We start from the raw sequence: 21151 nt of genomic DNA on the forward strand, positions 1-21151 counted from the left end.
TAAGGCAAGACAAGACTCTAACGCTTCTATTGGGTAGACATCCAACATTTCTCCAGTATTATACACGCAGATACATACTGAGGTTACAATCTTTTTTATTTTTTTTTCATTCACAAGTTCACGATCGCCCAATTAAGTCGAAGAAGCTATTCTACGGAAGCGCTAGTTATATACCTGAATGAGAGGCTGGCAATGTGGGCAAAAGTCTGGCATTGCAGCCGCAGTGTTAAACGATATCCCTTTCTGTATTTTCTTCATCTTGCCTGACTTTTCTTTATATGCACAGCACCGCCTGTTGTCGATTTGGTAATTGCCTAGAATACAGTGTGAAAAACCTGCTACTCCTATAGCTACATAAGTTCACTCGCGTCAATGAAACTGACAATTCAAAGACAAGACGTGCTCCGAAAGTTTTCTTCTCAAATGATCGGGAAAACAGAACGAAAAGCAATGCTAGCACGTGATATCTATCAATGTCAACATGACGAGAGTCTTTGCAGCAGCTGCTCTGAAGAGGTTTGTGGATCACTGAATCGTACATAATCGGGATACGGATTGTCCGCCGTGTTTCACGATTCCACTTCGGAAGACTTCGGATCGGCCTCGCTTGTTCGTCACCATGAGCGCGATCGTCAGGTACTCGAAGAAATCCACGGTGTCATTACCGTCAGCATCGATTTCGAGCATCGCTTCCTGCGTTTGAACAAAACACATAATGCAGTCAATCTACCAGCCATGAGCAATTTCTAAAAAGTATATATAGCATCATCATTATGTTCCATTATCGGTCGTTGACAGGACTTTCCATTTTCATAAGAAACATCTCACATCAGAATGCAACATGTGTCAAATATTTTCGGTAATAATACGATATTTTTTTGGTTTGTTTGTTTGTTTCAATCTCCACGTTTCGCGTAGTTTTGCTTTCTCACATACGCAAAACATATTCGTACATCTCTACTTATCGATCACCAATGACAGATAAACAATCGAGACCCAACCTCTTTTTGCCCTTGCCTAAAATTTTCCCCTACCTTGATTTGTGCCGCAGAGTAGAAATTGCCCACAGTCGAATGAATGGCCCTCACGACTTCGGTAAAGTCTAGCATGAGATCGTCGCTGGTGTCGTACTGTTTGAACTGCTGGAAGTGGTCTTTGATCTGGTAAGGGAAAAAAACAACAACACAAGTATTGTAACGGTGCCTTTATTGCTCTGTGGTGTATAGCAGATATACATGATAGATATGCTTTAGTGTCCATTCTTTGATGCGCAATTTGCTATATATTGTGTGTCGCACTTTTTTAATGATGTGATATTTCTGTTACTGTATCTGCTATGCCATGTCAAAGAGATCACACCCATCATTGGTTTTAGTGACGGTTGCATTGTCACTATCAATACAACTGATATTATAATGATGTTAATAATAGTTGAACGATCATGATGATAACTGTAACAAGCATTGATACCACCACCTCAAATATAATCGTTTTCAGTATCATGGAATTGTCCTAATTTCTATTTTTGTCATTTTGATAAACAAAGTGTAGATGAAATAAAAGAATCCAGGCTATACTTCCTAGCCCGGATGTCACAGGACAATATAGACCTTATCTGAAATGAATTAGAGACAGACGGAACATGTGTCATTTATACATCGATAATCAATTGAAATGATCGAATACTATATAAAACGTTACGAATAACGCGTTAACAAGAGGACATATCCAAAGTAGAATCTAAAAAAAAATCATTATAAACACACACACACACACACACACACATTGATGATAGGACTATGGAAGTGAGAAAGTATACGCTTTTTTAACTGAAAGAAAGAAAGAAAGGTGGTAGTGTCGCTGCCCGGAAAGCAGTAGATGACAGGTTCGAGTCCCACTGGTTCCTTTTTTCCGACATGTTTGTTAATTTACAGATCAGCAGTTGCGATCTTAACAAATTTAATTTGTAGAGGGAGACAAAGTGAAGAAATTCGCACATATACACTTTTTTGTTCGTAACCTTATACGACAGAAATAGTGTAGCAAGAAGAGCATCAAATTTTATGAAGTCCCCTGTCGGTGTCTATTCAATATACGCCTGAAGGGATCAACACGTAGTGAAAGGTAATCACAAAGCTCTATAGAAAGGGTGTCCTCACCTGTCGTTCCGTCAATTCCGGGAAATACTTTGCTGCCAATTCGATGTTCAGATGACCATTGCTCAGGTCGACCAGATCTGGATGAGCTGAGGAGAGAGATAGTCATACACTTTATGTAAGTAAGAAATAGTTTTTTCTCGGGTGAGCTCATAAAACGGTATAATATAGGGTGAGAAGGAGATGGCGCAAACACGACTTCGATTGCAATATATTTGTAGGCAAAATAACCACTGATCTCTGTTCCATAGAGATCAGGGCCCTGTTTCATAAAAGATGTTAGGATGACAACTCTTGCTGGAATGGCAACTTCCAATAGCAACAGCCAATCAGGAAGCTCGATTCTTGTCGTTACCATGACAATTGTCATTCCAGCAAGAATTGTTATATTATCGACCTTTTATGAAATGGGACCCATGCAGGGATAAAACGGGGGGAAAATCGACGTCCCACATTTTTTGTCATCAATGTTGTTTGCATTGTTTGTATATTATTGAAGTATAGGATTTGACAGTCGCAGATTTAAAAAAAAAAATCCCGGATAAAAACCATTCTCTATTGTTGTCCATAACAACAGGAATCTGAAAGACTAGATGCAATATAGCATACTCAACCTACATAGGCCATCCTATAGTATTTATAGCGACGAAGAAAAGACGCCAAAGACGAGTTTATAATAGATGGAAAGCCGTTTCGCATCTCATTTTTTCTCTTCTCATTTTTTTCGCATTTATTTCTTCCATTCTATTGTCTTTTTTTTTCTCTGCGGTATTTCTATCAGATCTCCTCATTTTCTTATACTTTTTCTTCTGTTCGGGATTCTTCCATCTTTTTATTTTGCTCTTTATAAACCTGTCTGTAAGGAATTCCCTTTCTTTTATTTCTGTCATGTGATCCTTTTGCTGGTTCGTCATCCACTGAGTATATTGATAATGTTACTAGCAATAGTGAGCAAACGGTATCAACCAGGCACATTGTGCCCGACTCCTCCAACTTTACCCCAAATAACCTTCCCTTCCACAACTCCGTCAGTGGCAGATGGGGAGGGGGGGGGGGGGGCGCACCGGGCTTGCGTCCCCTTCCCCCTTTATTTTTGTTAAAACAAAAGAAACAAAAAAAAAATAGAGGGGGCGCGTGCACCCCTTTTCATTTCATAAAGCCCCCCTCCCATTTCGGAATGGATCCGCCTCTATCCGTGAAGTATTATGGTGTAACCTACGCAGTTGAGTTGGAGATAGGAGCACACGGGATTCCCGCCTCTTCTTCACCGCCTCGGCCTTCTTGAACGCCTTCTCGGGCCCCGCCCCGAGGACGTCCCTCTCTTCGGACTCCTCCATCTCGGAGCCGTCGATGGGCTGGAGCCGCCTGTCGGAGTCCTTCGTCCGCGGGCTTCCCGGCGGGCTAGGCTCGGGCGATGCCGTATTGGAATTGGACTTTTCGCTGTCCTGCAGGGGTATGAGATGGTGTCGAACTACCGGCCTCAGTACTCTGTAACATGGGAGAAGAAAGGCACTTTAAAACAACATATCTGAGAACATGGACTACTGCGTATATTATAATATATTAAACAGATGAATAGATATTGTAAGCAATGGTGATGTATATCATAGACATTTATACTGCACGAAACCTATGATCTCAGTATACCAGATTTTTACCTCCGAAATTGTCAATCCAGGTCATTCCTACTGAAGAAGAGATTGACGTCAGACAATTTCGGAGGTAATTTTATGATACCGAGACACAGAGTTTAGATGCCATTATGCCAGGTAGGTGAAAAGACAGATAAAAATGAACGAAAAAAAAAATACTTTTCAGAGTCATAGAGTAGAAATAACTGTACAATTCCCATGACAGAAATAAATCTCTCGAAGCAGTGAAGGTTTTTTTTTCAGTTGATATTTGTGAAGACAAAATTCATCGAGATACAAAATTGAACTCATATTTCATACTGATTTACGAACTCTGAAGGGTCATAATAATTATTTTGAACTTCCATATTATCTGAGCTGATAAGTCTGCCTAATTACTGTTATTCCTCATAACTTTATCCGGACAGCGAATTCTTGTTTGAATCATGAATATAATCATCATAAGAAAACAAAACTTACAGTGACTTTCCTATGCTCTTCTTTATGGGGTGTCCAGTGAGATCCTATGGAGAGAAATACAAAATTTCAGCAAACTTGAAAATAGTATACACCTTTGTTTGTTTGTTTGCTGATACATGTAATTCAGCACTGTTTTGACTCTGGCATAGTATACCAGCACTGAAGCAACGTGTCTAGCAATAGTTTAACACGGGACAGGAATAAAAGTATAATATTGGTTCAACCATCATGTTTTAAACTGTAATTGTTGATGTTACATTCTGGATTGCCTTATAGTCCAGGCTAGGCTCCATAGAAAGTGCGCCTAACCTTGTTTTTTGATATATACAATGTTTTTTGATGGTTTCTTGTCAATTCGAGGGTGCTGATTCCAAATCCGATTGATGCCACTCGCGTAACCTTGAGCATTTTCGGCAAAACGCAAAAATCCAAAATGGCCGCCAGATATGCTAATTTGGCCATGATAATCCCAGTTATGTCAATTTTATGACAAATTATTCCATCAAAGTTTTTAAAATTTTTGTTCCTTGAGTAATTCTACTTGCACATGCAAGAAATTTTTCATTTGAAGAGGTACATTTAGTATTTTAAGCTTATTTTCAATTCAAAATGGCCGCCACTCCTATACTCATGTACTATATAAATGGCAAAAAATATGCATAGAAATAGAAGACGAATTTCCAGTCACAAACCTACGCTTTTATCAAGTTTTGCATGTGCAATGCAAATCTGATGAGTGCCACTAGCAAAACAAGCAAACAAAAAAGCAAACAAACAGAAAGTTTATTGTTTTTAGGCTTATTATATTCTTCTTAATACAAAACTTCAAAATGGACGCCACTCATATACCCCTGCACAATATGAACGGCAGAGCTTGTGAAATAAACAAATTTCATTTTTTTTCTGTCACTCAGGTACACTGTTTACCAATTTGTGTGCTGATTATAAATCAGAAGGTTGTTACTAACAAAGGCTGTTTTATTTTTTTATGCAAACATCCAAATTTGCTACCTCAACCTGAAATTTTCCCTAGGTATTAGGAAAAATCCACCAAAACTTGAATTGACGCCAACATCAAGATCGTTTATCAGGAATTATAAGATATGAACATTTGATACTTACTTGCCTTGAGATGTTCAACATCAAAATATTCATTCTGATTTACTGAATTAAAAGGCTGAATCCTAGATGATGACACAAATGAAATTTCCAATTAACTGTCCTGTTCTACATTATCTAAAAGCGATATTATACAAACTTTTCAGTCCCCTCATCCGAGAAAGAACATGAGGCAGGGGAAAGTGGAAAAAGGGACCACCTCACTTCCTGTTGTCAAATCTCTGAAATGAAGACAATGCCCCAAAGTTTTTGATGTTAACCCAGATGAACATGGTAGATGAATTTTACCACGGTTTTTTTTTTCGGAGTGAATGTGTTTGAGTATAGGCCTATGATATCGAGGGAGACTCTGAGATCTGTACAGTGCTGCCTTATTCTGAAAGCAGTGTTATAACAACTTCACACTGCTTGTCTTTAATCTTCAGATTCAGGATTGCTCTCGGTAACCAGACCAGCTGTGTTAGGACTCTGAATGATGGCCTCCTTAATGGTGGATGTAAATTAACTCCACTAGAGGTCTTTTTAACATATATGTGGTGACATTACATTCACTTCACGTAGGAAGTTTGCAGATGATCTTGCCTTTACGTCTCAGGGTTAAAGTCCTTGGATGACATGAGCCGAATACTGACCCATCTCAAGACAATAGTGGAGTACTTCATCTTCTGGAGACTTTGCCCCAACCTTTATTAGATTATCATCAGATCCATGCCTTCCATCTTAGTAACCATCTTGCCAACGCCATGTTCAAGACAGCCCTCTGTGGCAAGCCTTCCAAGCATAGGCTAAGGAAGTCCACCCTCCTTCACTGGCACTCAATCACTCTCCCTCACACTGGAAGGAAAGGATGGCAAGTGTCACCAGTGCCGTCAACGCATACCTTGACCTTCCAAACACGATAGCATGGGGGGGGGGGGCATTTCATGAAGCATTTTGTCGGACAAATTTGTCTGACAAATTTGCTCTCAGCCAATCAGATGCAAGGATTTAATAGCTTATAACAGTTTGTAAAAAAGAAAAGATCTGACAAAACACTTCATGAAATGCCCCCTTGAACAACCTGCCATATAATGCGCCTGAAATCCCACAAGCCTATAGATTTCCCTACTGTAACTTGAAAGCTTTGACCCCAAAACAGGTTGGTGCAGATGCTGGTCTGATGTCATCTCTGATACTACCCAAGTTACCGACAACACTATCTCTGGCCTGGCAACAAAAGCCACAGGGCTTCAACGGGTGGTGATCAAGCAAGTCTTCATGTCTTCATCCTGTTTCTATGGCAAATAATCGCCCTCTGACCCCTGAGGAAGTGCTGAACATCACCAGATGTGGTTGCAATTAAAACAATTGCAGGACTAATATGCATCTTTAGCCTGAGAATTCTGCAAACTTGGGGCTGATGTCGCCTGCTGCTAAACATACAATTAAATTAAGGGTTCTTTAAAGACAATAAAAATGACAGTTTTAGTTTTAAGACAACACTGAATGAGATCATGATGTCAAAGTGTATACATGTATTATCAACACCTGAGAACATTTACTGTGAGAGAACTGAAAGAGGTATCTCACATTGCTCCTTGGTTGATGTTTAATGAACAGTTTGTACGGTATTGCATTAGGACGGTTTCGTTTATGCCTTCAACAGTTTTTGTTGTTGTTTTAATTCAAGAAGAAAATCAGGTTTGCTCGATAATATCAAGGCGGCACTTCTAAATTAAATCATATCAAAGTGATGGAGATTATGATCCATTTCGAACTCGCCTCAGGACTGCTCCCTCCCCCCCCCCCCCCAACTCCTTGCTGGAAAAAAAAAATCTACAATGTAAAGGGTTTTTAGTTATGCCATTAATGTCCGATGTGTTTTTGTCTGCAACCATGTATCTCTGCACTTACTGTATAGGATTTTTCTGTACTTTGTTAATATGGTTTTAGGGGAATGCATATTACAAGCTTTGCTTTCTAGCTTCCCCTCCATGTTCAACATTATTTGATAAATACCATGTATCTAGGCTCCTTGATATATTGTGTTAGTATTACATGTTTATATTCAACCGGCATGTAGACTATGATGGTATATTCATTCTTTGCGAGACGTTAGTGAATATATATTGTTGAGACTTTTGTTGAGACAAAATGAAATATATAAGAAATTGTGTTCAACATCGTAAGGCTTATGAATATTAAATGCTCATAATGTAGCCCCCTATATATTGTAAGTGACACCCAACATATTGCACATACAAAACTTTATGATAGCGTAGGTAAGGGACTGGAAATACAGTAAATTTGTTCTATATTTCCATGCATATGTTTTGCCATTCATATAGTACATAAGCATAGGAATGGCGGCCATTTTGAATACAAAAATGAGCTTTAAATGCTAAATGAACCTATATGAAATGAAAATTCGCTTGCAAATGCAGATGGAGTAACTCTAGGAACAATAATGTACGAAGTTTGGTGGAATAATTGGTCATATAATGCACATTGTTGTGTTTATCACGGCCGAATTAGCATATCTGGCGGCCATTTTGGATTTTTGCATTTTGCCGAAAATGCTCAAGGTTACGCGAGTGGCATCAATCGGATTTGGAATCAGCACCCTCGAATTGACAAGAAACCATCAAAAAACATTGTATATATCAAAAAACAAGGTTGGGTGCCTTCTAGCCTGGACTATTATCCGCTTTGACTATAACACTCGAATTGTGCTTAAAACTCCAATTTGTAATGTAGGAAATACAGCATTATGAAACAGTTAAACAATCGCAATTCAATCATCACAGACTGGTGTTAGATTTTCTTAATCTTCGTATCTTCGTATTTCGTTAGCATTCGAGTGGAATTTGATTCTTCACACCTTGTCACATTCTTAATGGTTTGCTAACTTTTCGATTGCTTGTTATAGGTGCGGGGCGTATAGTTATACTGAAGCTTTGTTATTCTGAAGATTCATTAATCCACAAAATGAAACAATGTTCGTTATTCCGAAGGTTCGTCAACCCAAATATGAAATAAGGTGCTTATCAACGAACCTTCAAAATTTTACGAACTTCATTTCGTTTTCAGATTAACATATACCATCGGAATAACGAGTCTTTTTTTTTTTCATTTTCAGATTAATGAATCTTCGCAATAACAAATCTTATTTCATTTTTAGGTTAACAAACCCTCGGAATAACGAGCCTTCGGAATAACACAATGTAACCGTTAGGTGCATGTCTATACATTACCTCAGGCAGCGCGATATAGTGAAGCGGTAAATCAGCTTTAGTGATGTCCAGTTGGCCTTCTTTTGCCCCGTCGTAGATGGCGTTTAAGATTTTCTTAAATCTCTTAGCGTCGATCTTCTTGAATTTCCCTTCTTCTTGCCGATCAACCAAGATTCTACGATCAAAAATGAAAGTCAGTGTGAAGAAAAATTGGATTTACCTGCTGCGTATTTCCTTTTTCTCATTACAACGATTTCGTATGACATATATGGCCAAAGCAAAACAACCAATACACTTATAAAGAGAGAGAAAGAGAGGAGAGAGGGGGAGAGAGAGAGAAAGAGAGGAGAGAGGGGGAGAGATCTCCTTCTCTTCATCCCGCTCCTTTTCTTTCCTCTTCATCAGTACAGTACTCTCCGCATAATCGGGTAGGTTCGGGGAGAGCGTTTCTTACAACCCGATAAAGCGGAGTACCCGATTAACAGAAGAACACGTCTCATTCACAATTGACACACACTATGTGTATATATGCATTACATACTGCACCAAACACCTACACTGTATGCTTAACACGAGTGCTTGCACGGCACATTATACTACATGCCTTACACTTGCTCAGTCATGAGCAATAATTTACACTCTTTTTATGGACAAATATGTCTTCAGAAAACTTTGTTTTGTGACTATAGATTCCTCGCTAACACGCAGATGTTTTCTGAAATGAACACGTCTCTTTGCGTGCACTATAGACACGTAGAACGTCGGGTTACTTTTCGAGAAGTGACTAGGGAAAAGCAAAATTATGGAGATGTTGCATGGCCTGATTTTCGTTGCAAACTTCTCGTACATTTGTATTGTGAATGTTGCTGCGGAGGAAGGGAGGAGCGCAAGTGTGTTCAACTTCTGTCTATGCAATTGTGAGTGTCAGCTACTGTGTAATGTTCGTTTACGTGTGGCAAGTCGGTACTCCCCTGGTATATGTGTTTTCATGTTTAATCACTCCCCAAGTGTAATGATCGGTCTTCTTTGCAAATTATAGACAGAGAATGCGATTACCCGTGGTAAATTTGACATTCATGATTCCTTAAAGTGTTATAACTGCGATAAAATGAGGGTAGAATCGATTAGAAGAAAATTATTTACCCATTTATGCGGAGAGGCAACCCGATTATCAGGTGATTTTAATGTGCATTGGAACTGATTTTGACGTTACTACCCAATTAAACGGAGTACCCGTTTAAGCGATACCCGATTACGCGGAGAGTACTGCATTGCCATCATAATCGTCATCTTATTCAAACAAATTGGTAGGAGAATAACGAGGAAGAATAATTACCCGTACCTTTCCCCCTTTTTTTATTGTGTATAGGTTTGTAAAGAGCACATTTGAGAATGCAAGACTTCTACGCACATATTTCACAAGGTGTTACCTGCTATAATCATACCACAGCACAAAAATGCTACTAGCTGCCAAGATTTTCAGCTCTGCCTATGATATATACAGTAGTTAAATAGTTGCATGTGTTTCTCGTGCACGCAGCCTTCATCACATCAGGAATGCCAGAGACGCGAATAAGAACATAATAACAATAAAAGGCTTCAAGCATTATGCTCTCATTTCGCGATGGTCACATATTTATACAGTAGGTCCTATAATTACATCCACGTTCAATAAATCATGCAATTTGTATTTTGAAACCATCATTCAATATTTGCCTGCCATGTACTTGGTGATTATACATTTAGGTGTTGTCGTATGTCTCTGATTTTATTGTCTTTTTATCAACAAACCAGGGATGGCCAGTTTAAGGCAGGCAGGTTTTATCTCGAACAGTTGGATATATAAAGTAAACAAACGAAGCACACAAGGCTGGAAGGCCCTGAGAGATCTATAAGCATAGAAGACCAAACCAACAGAAGTTGATCTAATGAAGATGGTAACTTACTTGAAGTCTTTCTGGATCCCCTTGAAGCAACCCACGGCGAGTTTCTGCTGGTTGATGATCTCGTCTTCCAATCGTCTGATGTCTTTCTCCATGGAGTAGATCTTTCTCTTCAATCCCTCAACCTCCAACTCAAGGTCTTTGGGAAATAGAAATACACATTTAACTATGTAGACTATAGATAGAAATAGGTAGAAAATAGATAGATAGATAGATAGATAGATAGATGAATACAATATTTTTATTATAACTATACATAAACAGAGAAGTAATTGATAGGCAGATAGATACAATGTATATTGATAGATATATACAGATATATATGTATATATATGTATATATAATATATGTATATATATATATATATATATGTACATATATATATACATACATATAGATAGGTATGAATAGACATGTTGGTAGGAAGATAAACAGATGGGCCGATAAAGAGAGAAGAAAGGTGGAAGGTGTAACGCTGAGCTTAGAAATTTCGTTGGAGAAATTGCATACTTCTTATTGAAAACGGGTTGATAATCATTATCATCACACAAATTCAAAGTCGAGTTTATTTTTTCATATCTAGTTATGATAAAACGGTTTCTCCTTTTTTGCTCCGCTTTAACTTATTTCCCTTCTTCTTTTTTCAGAGGGCATGGACTCACTGCATCAGTTGATACGGTACGCTGAGTAGACATATAAGGCGAGCCAAACATAATGGTTGCTGTCAGTCACTTTTTTTGGCAAAAGTTTGTTTGAAAACCAATATCACCTCGTTTTCATATTGAGGTGCAGACAATACCGCCTTTATAGCATGCATCCTTAAATCTATATCTCTAGTAGTAGCTCCATGTTAATTTGTGTTTCGCTTCAGAGCTATAATACTCATCGAGAAGCAATACCTGTGAGACTAAAGCATTAACCTGATATACTGTCAAATCAATATTGGTGAGAACAAAAACAAAGTGGACGAAGAAAATAATACCAACACCACATATTTCTCACACCTTCACAGCAGATAGAGCTCGAACGGAAAACCCAAAAGAATGCTATACACAATACATTGTAAATCTATGTCCACGCATATCGGACGTGCTTGAAATTAAATCACCGTCAGAATAATGGCAAACACAACAACAAGAAACCCCGAATCTCTAAAACACATTTGGCACATTATTCCATTAGTCACACATCAGAACGAGAGAAAAGAATGAGATGTTTATGATATAAGTTGTGAAATTGCCTCCATGTTGTTTCCACCATTTCAACACACTCTTGGCTATGGTGAAATGTGTATAGAAACTTGTACATCATCTGTTCCAAGAGTCGACCCGATTGCCAAATTAATGAACTGCGACACTATGTTTAGAAGAATATATTCCATCAATGTTTTGTATTATCTAAAGGAGACAGTTCTCCAATTTAATGGTATCACGGAATGGCGTGTTATTTGTACTTATTCTGTATATTCATTTTCAGATTTTCTTTTTCTTTTTTTCTTTTGGCGTTTACTTTGTTTTATTCATATTCATATGTTACAAAGGTTTGGATAAGTTATTGAAAAGCTTTCTTGCACTTTGATGTCGCAAAAATGAAATCGAACCATCTTTAATGATATATGATTTTGACATGATGTCATATAGAAATGCAATACATTATAGTTCACATATATTATGTTATGGTATGTACTATTATGATATAGGGTAATGTAATATAGAATTATATTATACACTGTATAATATCATACAATATTAAAAATTAACATAACTATGTTCAGATAACCTATGCGGTTAATTCAAGCCGCAATCATAAGTTTCCATATTTACGTGTGATACCTTGAATAGTTTTCTTACATTTGACATAGCAACATATCAATTTGCCTTTTATAACTTTCGTTAGTTTTTATGTGATATAATGTCACGTGTTATGTGTGATATAATTGTATGATAAAAGATAACAAGTCAAAGTATACAATTCATTATGACATAGATAAATAGATTATATGAATAAATGAACTGTATACATAAACAACTACAGGCTATACCTATATTAACTAAACACTTCTACAGATACGGCAGACTGGAAAGTCATCGCTAACACTATTTCAAATGAAAAATCAACTGTGTTCATTCACGGTATTCACGGCATGGAAAACAATGCTAATTAACGCTCACAGCTAATTTAGATATTCACACGGACTCATCACCATGACAACCACTTAGCCTGAAACAAATGAAAGAAACAATCCAACCAAAGATGTAGAGGAAATGAAGAAGAATACTAGTAGTGAATTTTGATCCATTAAGATTGGAAAGAGGAAAGCAAAAGACTGCCACCATTTTCAATATGAAAATAGATAGATCTTACAGGGCAGAAAAATGGCAAACTATTATGAGATAAACCAGACGGCAACGAGTGGTAACTAGATATCACGGTAACCTGCCTCCAGCGCTCAGTAAGTTGCCTGATAAACTTCCCGCCAAATCCGGCGACGAACTGGCGAGCGACTCGAAGGATTTTGAAACTGTCAGAAGGGGTTAGAAGAAATCCCGATTACTACTTCAGTTTTACAGTTTCAATTGTTTTACCACACACACTATACAAAAAGATCGAACAGATCCTCAAAAGGCTCACAATATTCCTAGGAATACATGAAAAGAGATGAGTGTGAGGATTATGGTACTGGAATCCACTGAACTATTGATTGAAAAGAAAATGAGACACTAATGACGTCTCTCTTCTCATTTCTTCTATTGTTGGACAGTGTCAGCCAAAGGTTTATTGTTGCAAATACCTTAATTCTAATATCACAAAGGTTTTTGGCATATAGTGCAATGAAAATATGGTTCTTTGAAGAACGTGTGCACTTGATGGCAGAAACTGATCAACAATCTTGTTTGCCCAAAGGCCGGGCGTAATACAGGACCTTTGTAGCAGCCGTCAGACTCTGAAATATACCAGTAATGTCACGTATCGTGCTACAATACGACGTGTACTCCTTTGTATTATGTACATAAACACAAAGTGCTCCATTAAAAAACATAATCAAATTGTGATTCAATCCGTGCCAATCACAGAAAAAAACAAATTCTTCTTGGAAGCCGAGGAGAAAATGTGTGTGCTGACTAATCGATAGAATGTGCTTGTGTGCCTGTTCAATGCTGTGAAATATACTGTGTGGTATACATCTACATTATTTACATTAATGTTCATACACATACACACACACACATACGTGTTTATAAATATACATATATATATATACATATATATATATATATATGTACATATACATATATATATATGTGTGTGTGTGTGTGTGTGTGTATGTGTGTGTGTGTACATGCACACACGCATACATACATAATAAGGGAGAGAGAGAGAGAGAGTGCATAGTGTGTATGATGTGTGTGAGAGCGTGCATGTGTCTTGTCATTATTTAAACCCAGCATTTGATATGATATATAGCACCCAAAAGTATAGATACAAGTCAAACCAACATGATTCCAAAATTCCCCAAACTTAAAAAAACTAACAGAAATACCACAAAACACTGCCATAAACGCATATTACCGTCTACTCTCAGACTAAACGGGGTGTATGCAAAATCTACAAATAATGACAGAAGTTGAAATTTAACGCCAATTACAATCTATTATCCGATACACAAGAAATAAATACAAACATCTTATTTTATTGCTTTGTTTCCTTCATAATGTAATGGATTGCTAGGAGTTCATCACAATAATATTGATAAAACCTCTAATATGGATGTTCAGCTTGCGACGGATGCTTTTACAGATATACGTTAGCCTTTTAACGTTCATGCAGATTCTCTCATAGTTTGAAAGATTGATTAGGTTTATATTAAAACACAAATCGATTTCAAACTAATGTTTCAAAAATGATATTCTGCACTATGATAGACCCTGGTGTTGAGATTCTACCTGTCAACACTCTCATAGGATTCTTCTGGTTTCTATATACGTGTTTATCTTGGCATATCTTGTCACATTTTACATAATTGTTGCTTTATCCTCCGAAACATTGTGACAAAACGAATGCACGTGATAAACATACCTTCCTCCCACATCTTGCAAGTAAACAATGTTAACCAATCGAAATGATGATCAAAAATCTTGATATATTGAAACAATCACAAATGTTTGCTTGATTGAAAAAAAAAAGTTGTTTTGCATTTACACAATCACACTGCTATTGCAAAGGATGAGGGGCATTTGGAACATACTATAAAAGCCAGAATTCGTGTTTTCCTTCAGCTTTATGAATGGGGTTTAAAACAGTCCAGCAGCGAGAATAAAGTAAAACAAGGTGTGTAATTTCAAAGATCTGTGCAGTTAATGAAAATCGTTGTAGAAACGACTATTTAAGCTTACATTGTAAAAACTTGTAAAAAAATGCAACAATGATTTGGAAAAATTAAAACGACCACCGATATGGGTAAGTGTTAAGCTGTCTTTCTGAAGCGCTGTATACTGTAAAGAGTGGAGTTGGTAACATCAAATTACGCGAGATACAAGGTATAGTCAAAGTGATTTATATAATGTTTAACAAGGAAAACAACATACCATTTCTATTGACGATCTTTTTATCCAAGGAGTCTTTCATCTTCTGAATCTTCAACTTTTCTTCCGTTTCCTAAAAACAACAAACACACAAACAAATAAACAAAACATAACAGGTCAGTTCATTGGCTGACAGTGTTTCGTCGGGGCTTTGTAATAATTATACTGTCCGCCACCATTGTTCAATAACACATTTATTCTGAGAAAACAATGAATGGAATGTGGATTGATAACATGACACGAAACCGCTTCACCACAATAAAATTGCAATGATCAAATTCATTATGATGACAGCTGGGTTATCAACGATACAGATGCGAGCATGCAAGTCATTGCTGAAAATGTAATAACTCATACATAACTGATACAGAAACTGCTGAGCTTTCTGCGAAACAAGTCTCCTTGAAACGGTTATAAATGATTGTGTTCAAAAGATCTACTCTCTAAAAAAAATCGAGTGAAAATATTCACTCTTAAAAGATTGAATACAAAAAAAGAGTGAATTTAGAGTGAAATTGGAGTGAATTTTGAGTGAAAATGCTCATTTTCACTCATTTTGGAGTGACGTCAGGGATCACTCGAAGATTTTGGATTGATCCCTGACGTCACTCCAAAATGAGTGAAAATGAACATTTTCACTCAAAATTCACTCCAATTTCACTCGAAATTCACTCTTTTTTGTATTCACTCTTTTAAAAGTGAATATTTTCACTCGATTTTTTTTAGAGAGTATGCAAGAACAATTTGCATTTCATCCATTCGATAGCAAAATCGCGTTCATTTTCGAAAGTTTGACAGAAGCTAGGCAAACAAACACACACATCCAATCTCTATCTCCCCTTCTCTCCCACTGTTCCCTCTTCCATCCACTTTCTTTCTCTTGCGTCAAGCTATAATCGAACATCATTATTATGCCAAGTATGGTAGTTTATAGCTTACCCTTAATTTCTCCGTCAGTTTCTCCTTCATATCCTCGTACTTGGTTGTCATCTCCTCAAGCTCTTTGGTGAGTTTTTCTTCCCGTTTCTTCGACGCCTCCATCAACTTTGTCTTTTCCTTGTCCCACAGCTGTACTGTGCCGTTTCGTTGCAGCCTATCCAAAGTAACATTCATGAACATAATACAGATGACAATGAAATCATGATGACAGCAGCGAAATGCATCGGTGGATAGGGCCAACGACAAAGATGCTTGATCATACTGCTGGTAATCCCGAAAAGTTTTTTTCACGTAGAACGAGGTTTCTGTTCACACACTGCTAGTTGTCCTCGGAGGTAGTACTATATAGGTATATATATCGTTTTTGCCCATGCTTTGTTATCGATTTAGGCCCTATATATGCTGAGGCCATCCATATTAGAATCTGCAGCATTTTCTTAGATAGATTTACCAGGTTTAACTACAACTACCTATAGTCAAATGAAACAAGTCGATATTCCTATCTTGAGCGTACGTCTATAGTGTTTGTCTGCGCGATACTTACCCCATATTCTAATGGTGACGCAAAGGTGTTGGGACGCGGATATTTACTGTATTTACAGGTGTATAACAATTAAGACTTTGTGTTAACTCGATCACAAAGACAGTGAATAACAGGTTCGATTGTATAGATGAACACGGTGGATTGTCCAAATACCGTATGCCCCCCCCCCCCCAAAAAAAAAATACAACGGAACCCTCCACAATGATATCTTTAAAAGTAATGAATCAATCCAAATACAAATTCAGGGTATGAAACTATAACTCATTGCCCACATCTTACAGGTATCCCAATTCGATTTGCTTCTGTGGTCAAAGAGAATTGAGAAATTTTGTAGAGGATGTCAAGAATCTCTTCCCTCCAAGTTTTGTCTATTGTATTCACACACAAAAGCATCCAAGTGCTAAACAATCAATGCTTTACAACATTCAACTTTTCTCTGTGACCGCCTAACCAAATTGAATGGGGTTTTCTGCATTAAAAATATAGAGCTAAGATGTTATATTTTAAGACCCTGAAGTAGCATTTAGACATCTTAATCATATTGGGTGTTATCAATGCAAAAATTTGATTGTATTTTTTTTTTTTGGGGGGGGGGGACATACTGTACAGTTGTGGGTCTGATATTCAAAGTACTGACGTCTAATAGCTGTAATAGTCATGCGTCAAACTCCTAACTTAATTATTAAACCAATGTTGAACTCAGTGAGATGCTGCAAAGTATTGCATTGCCACCACACACTGGGGAGTGTATATGGAGAGCTTACTGTGCAATTTGTTCTTGTTTTTCTTTCAGCTGCTGCTGCAAGACGGGTACCGTGTATTTCCCAGCATTCTCTGTTGCTTCCTGAGCTTTCCACTTCAGTTCAACGTTCTGCTGTCTCTCATCGTACAATTGCTCTGCAAACAAATTTGAACAAAAACAGCACACTTTAAACCATCATAACCCACATAGCAGACAAAACAGTAAAATGATTTTTAAGGAATGCAATTGGAAGAAACCTCTCGGATTTTTAATGGTATCATCGGGCAGATTGTGTGGATGTATACAGGAAATGTACGAGTCATTTTGACGAATGAGTTCTTCTTCATTGCAATGTTATTTTGACGGAATTACTTATCACCTTCAGCTCAAATCAGTTATGGATTGATCAAGCTGTGACATTTAATGACGACACCCCTTCCCATGAATTTCTCTAAGTTTCTGTCATTGATTGCGTCTCTCCTTTATACAAAACGGTCATAATATTTGTCAGTTTGGTTTAATCATGAGTTATTTACATCATTAGCCGGTTAAGTCAATTGGAGACGGCCCCTTAATGAATTGCTTTTTAAGCCTACCGCCTGCCTATATACCACCCAAACCATTTCAAGCAGTTTCAATTCAGCATAGCCTATTATGTAAAACAACTCACAAAAATACACATTCGACTAACGATGGTCTTGAGATCAAAAGCATGCAGTAGGTCCTGTAGCACAGTAAACCGATAGAGTCTATGTCTATCGTTACCCGTGTATAATGCAAGGCACACATGCATGTAAAAATCATCAAGAAAATATCTGTGGTGCGTGTGTGTGTGTTTCTTTTTTTTTTTCGCGTGAAACTCTCTAATTCTGACACTTACCTTGTAATAGTTTAACTTCTTTGATCATGTTCTCTTCCCTCTTAGCTGTAACCTGTAATTCGAACATAATTTAGATTATGTAGATTAAAGGATATTACTGTATCGAGAAAGTATAAAGACAAGGCAAATATTATGAAGCAACGAGTAAGAGTGAAACAAACCACTTTCGCTCGTCAGCGCGCTTGTCAGCGGATAGAATACAATAAGTTACTGAGGAACATGTCTTAATGTAATTTCAACTTCAATATAGTGGAAATGCACACTATCTCTTCGTCAGTATCTATTTCGCTATATCATTGCTAAGGTGGCTTACAAGGCACAAGCTTGAAAACGCACGTGTAACCACACAAAACCACCACACAGTTAAACTATATATAGCGTTATATCGCTCCCCTCGATAACTTTAACTTTCTGTAATGAATCGATAACGGATCTAGCCCTATTATCATTCGTTGTTATTCGCACAATGCGTCGGTGAGAACACGGGCCTTTGATGTTGAGCTGTTAGCCGATTCATCAGAAACACACTGACAGTTAACAATTCGGACTTTGAACAACGTATATATTGAAAATAAAATGCCGACTGTTCTTAGTTACCATAATACTTGTAAAAGGTAACAGTGCATGTAGCCCAGGTCCTACATGTGTATTATGCTGTATTCATCAGGGGCAGCCCAACACATATTTGGCTTTGAAAGAAAAAGAAAAAATAGATGGAAAATAGATTGGAAACAAACACAAGAAAATCTATTGATTTTGAAGGGCTCCTACCCAAGATTCTTCAAAGGAAAGAGGGTTGGGGCTTGCCCATTAACATAAAATTCATGTATAGAGTGTTGTATTCATCCATCAATTTAACTGTTCATGTATGAGGGACACTTGCGTCATTATCTGACATATACTCATGTTGAAAAAGACTAATCAGTCTCGATCATGCCGATGATGACTAGACTCATCTGTGTGTTAATGAGAATAATAGCTGTCAGCGGTGCTCATATAGACGTATGCCGTCATGTTTTGATACTATACGGATATACAAGATGTCAGGTGTTTCAAGGCTGTACTTTGATGATTTCACAATCTGAATCGGCAGCCTGTCCATTTGATTGGTTTACTTTTCTTTCTTTTTATGTTTATTGCCGTTGTTCATGACACACTTGACATGACATGATGAAATACGTAAAGTCAATTAACATCTATCTTTCGTGTTCGGAGGGGTAGCCTTAGCTGAAATTACGTATCCACAGTTGAATAAAAAGTAAATTTATTACCCTGCAACTTCAACAACACTAGAATTCCTTAACTATCTAAGAAACGTATAATCACCTTTAACCTCGTGTCAAGTCCCTTTTTGACGTCATCAACCTTCTCGGCTAGACTCATGATACATTCTGCAGCTGATTTGTCTGTGTCGTTTCCATTTATGGCGTCATCCTGGAAAGATGGGCGCTTCTTAAACGACTTAAAAACGTCTAACAGTTCGACGCGTATCCTCTCCCAACAGTCTTTGTCCTTTGAGAACGAGAGAAAAAAAATGTGCAAATTAGCCTACATTACCAACTTGTAAAAGACTCAATTGATTAATAATTTGTAGACAAAGCATGCAATGAGACGCGGAGAGATAGAAACACAAAACAAGATGGACAAAACGAAGATACACGAATAGAAATGGAATAGCAGTTACTTCATTGAGGTTGAGAAGAAAAATGAGAATGATGGCACGTTGGAGTTTTCCCATTTCGTTTGTTTAATGCGGTTTATTTCAGCCTGTTATGGGTAAGTTAGAAACTACACACAGGAAAACCAGGTGAGATGTGATGAAATGTAGATAGGCATCAAACTTGTCATATATATGTTATAGGAAAAAAAGATTAGTACAGTCGATTTCCGTTATAACGAAGTCCTCAGGAGCGGCAGTTTTCTTTCGTTTTATCAAAATTTCGTTATAGCCGAAAGATAAAGCACAACTATATTGTAGGAGACACAATGTCAATGTATAGGTCAATGGATGACTCAAGCGATCGCTAAAAACAGGGAAAATAAATCAACAGCGGAAGCATAAACAAGAAAATATGATTTAAAGCAGAATCAAGGAACATCCAAGTCAACTCATGTAGGAATTTGAGGCGAGGTATTTAGTAAATAGACTCACGATTTGTTGAAGCTGCTCAGCGTGTTCGGCTGACTTGAGGCAGAGCATCGAGCCGGACGCCAGGTCGTCCTGTACGGCGAGCACGGACTGCATGGCGCCAAGGACGGCCGAGAGTCCCTTCTGAAGCAGGGCTAGTCGGTCCCGCGAATAGAGCAGGGCCTGGAAGTCTGCCGAAGTCATGGCCACATCAAACTGGTCTCCTGGGAGAAAAAAAAATGATGGTGATAACGATGATGATGATGATGATGATGATGATAATGATAATAACAATAATGATAATGATAACACTGATAATGATAATGATAATAATAATGATAATAATAATAATGTTATTATTATTATCATCATTATTGTTACTATTTTATCATTATTAGTAGGAAAAGTAATAATGATAATTTGGATAACGAGAAAAAATCAAATCGGCAACGTTACAGCGTTACTCTCTAAATTCCTTAGATTGGAAATCAAGAGACCAATCCTAAATTAGATCGAGAAAAATATTGTTTTTTTTTTTCTTCAATCCATGAGATTTAGATTTTCATTCTAATGTTGGCTTGGTCCCTCATCTCAGTCTAAAGAATTTAGAGAGTATCGTCAACAATCCTTTTATCTGTCGTCGGCAGTACAGTTTGTTTATGCCTATTGGGTGCGAAAGGGCTAGGAAGTTCTGCTCTCTTAATCTGGACCCTAACAGCCCCACTCAGTTTGCTGCCTTGACAACAGAACCATTGCACCCCTGCTTTTGATACATACCAACCGACTGGCTGACT

General features: G+C 37.6%; 1 protein-coding gene across 1 annotated transcript; it reads right to left on the reverse strand.

Annotated features, from left to right (window-relative positions):
* Window positions 1–525: 525 nt before the first annotated feature.
* On the reverse strand, window positions 526–20573 carry LOC139722104 (uncharacterized). The gene is made up of 13 exons (XM_071633424.1): window positions 20382–20573; window positions 19556–19741; window positions 18230–18281; window positions 17372–17504; window positions 16064–16217; window positions 15128–15197; window positions 10545–10680; window positions 8620–8773; window positions 4268–4311; window positions 3376–3644; window positions 2160–2245; window positions 1035–1160; window positions 526–693 (listed from the first exon to the last, which is right to left on the reverse strand). Exons 1-13 carry the CDS (start codon window positions 20559–20561, stop codon window positions 526–528), a joined length of 1758 nt encoding a protein of 585 aa, XP_071489525.1. The 5' UTR covers window positions 20562–20573.
* Window positions 20574–21151: the final 578 nt, after the last annotated feature.

This window comes from Diadema antillarum, unplaced genomic scaffold (genome assembly GCF_040938485.1).
Source record: "Diadema antillarum isolate AM-2024a unplaced genomic scaffold, OU_Dant_1.0 scf00000157, whole genome shotgun sequence".
NCBI lineage: Eukaryota > Metazoa > Echinodermata > Echinoidea > Diadematoida > Diadematidae > Diadema > Diadema antillarum.

Excerpts from the sequence above, each read along its gene's own strand:
- LOC139722104 (XM_071633424.1), bottom strand. The coding sequence starts at position 20,561 with ATGACTTCGGCAGACTTCCAGGCCCTGCTCTATTCGCGGGACCGACTA. Across the intron at positions 19,742-20,381 it reads CTGAGCAGCTTCAACAAATC|GACAAAGACTGTTGGGAGAG; the intron begins GTGAGTCTATTT and ends TCGTTCTCAAAG. Across the intron at positions 1,161-2,159 it reads CGGAATTGACGGAACGACAG|ATCAAAGACCACTTCCAGCA; the intron begins GTGAGGACACCC and ends TTCCCTTACCAG.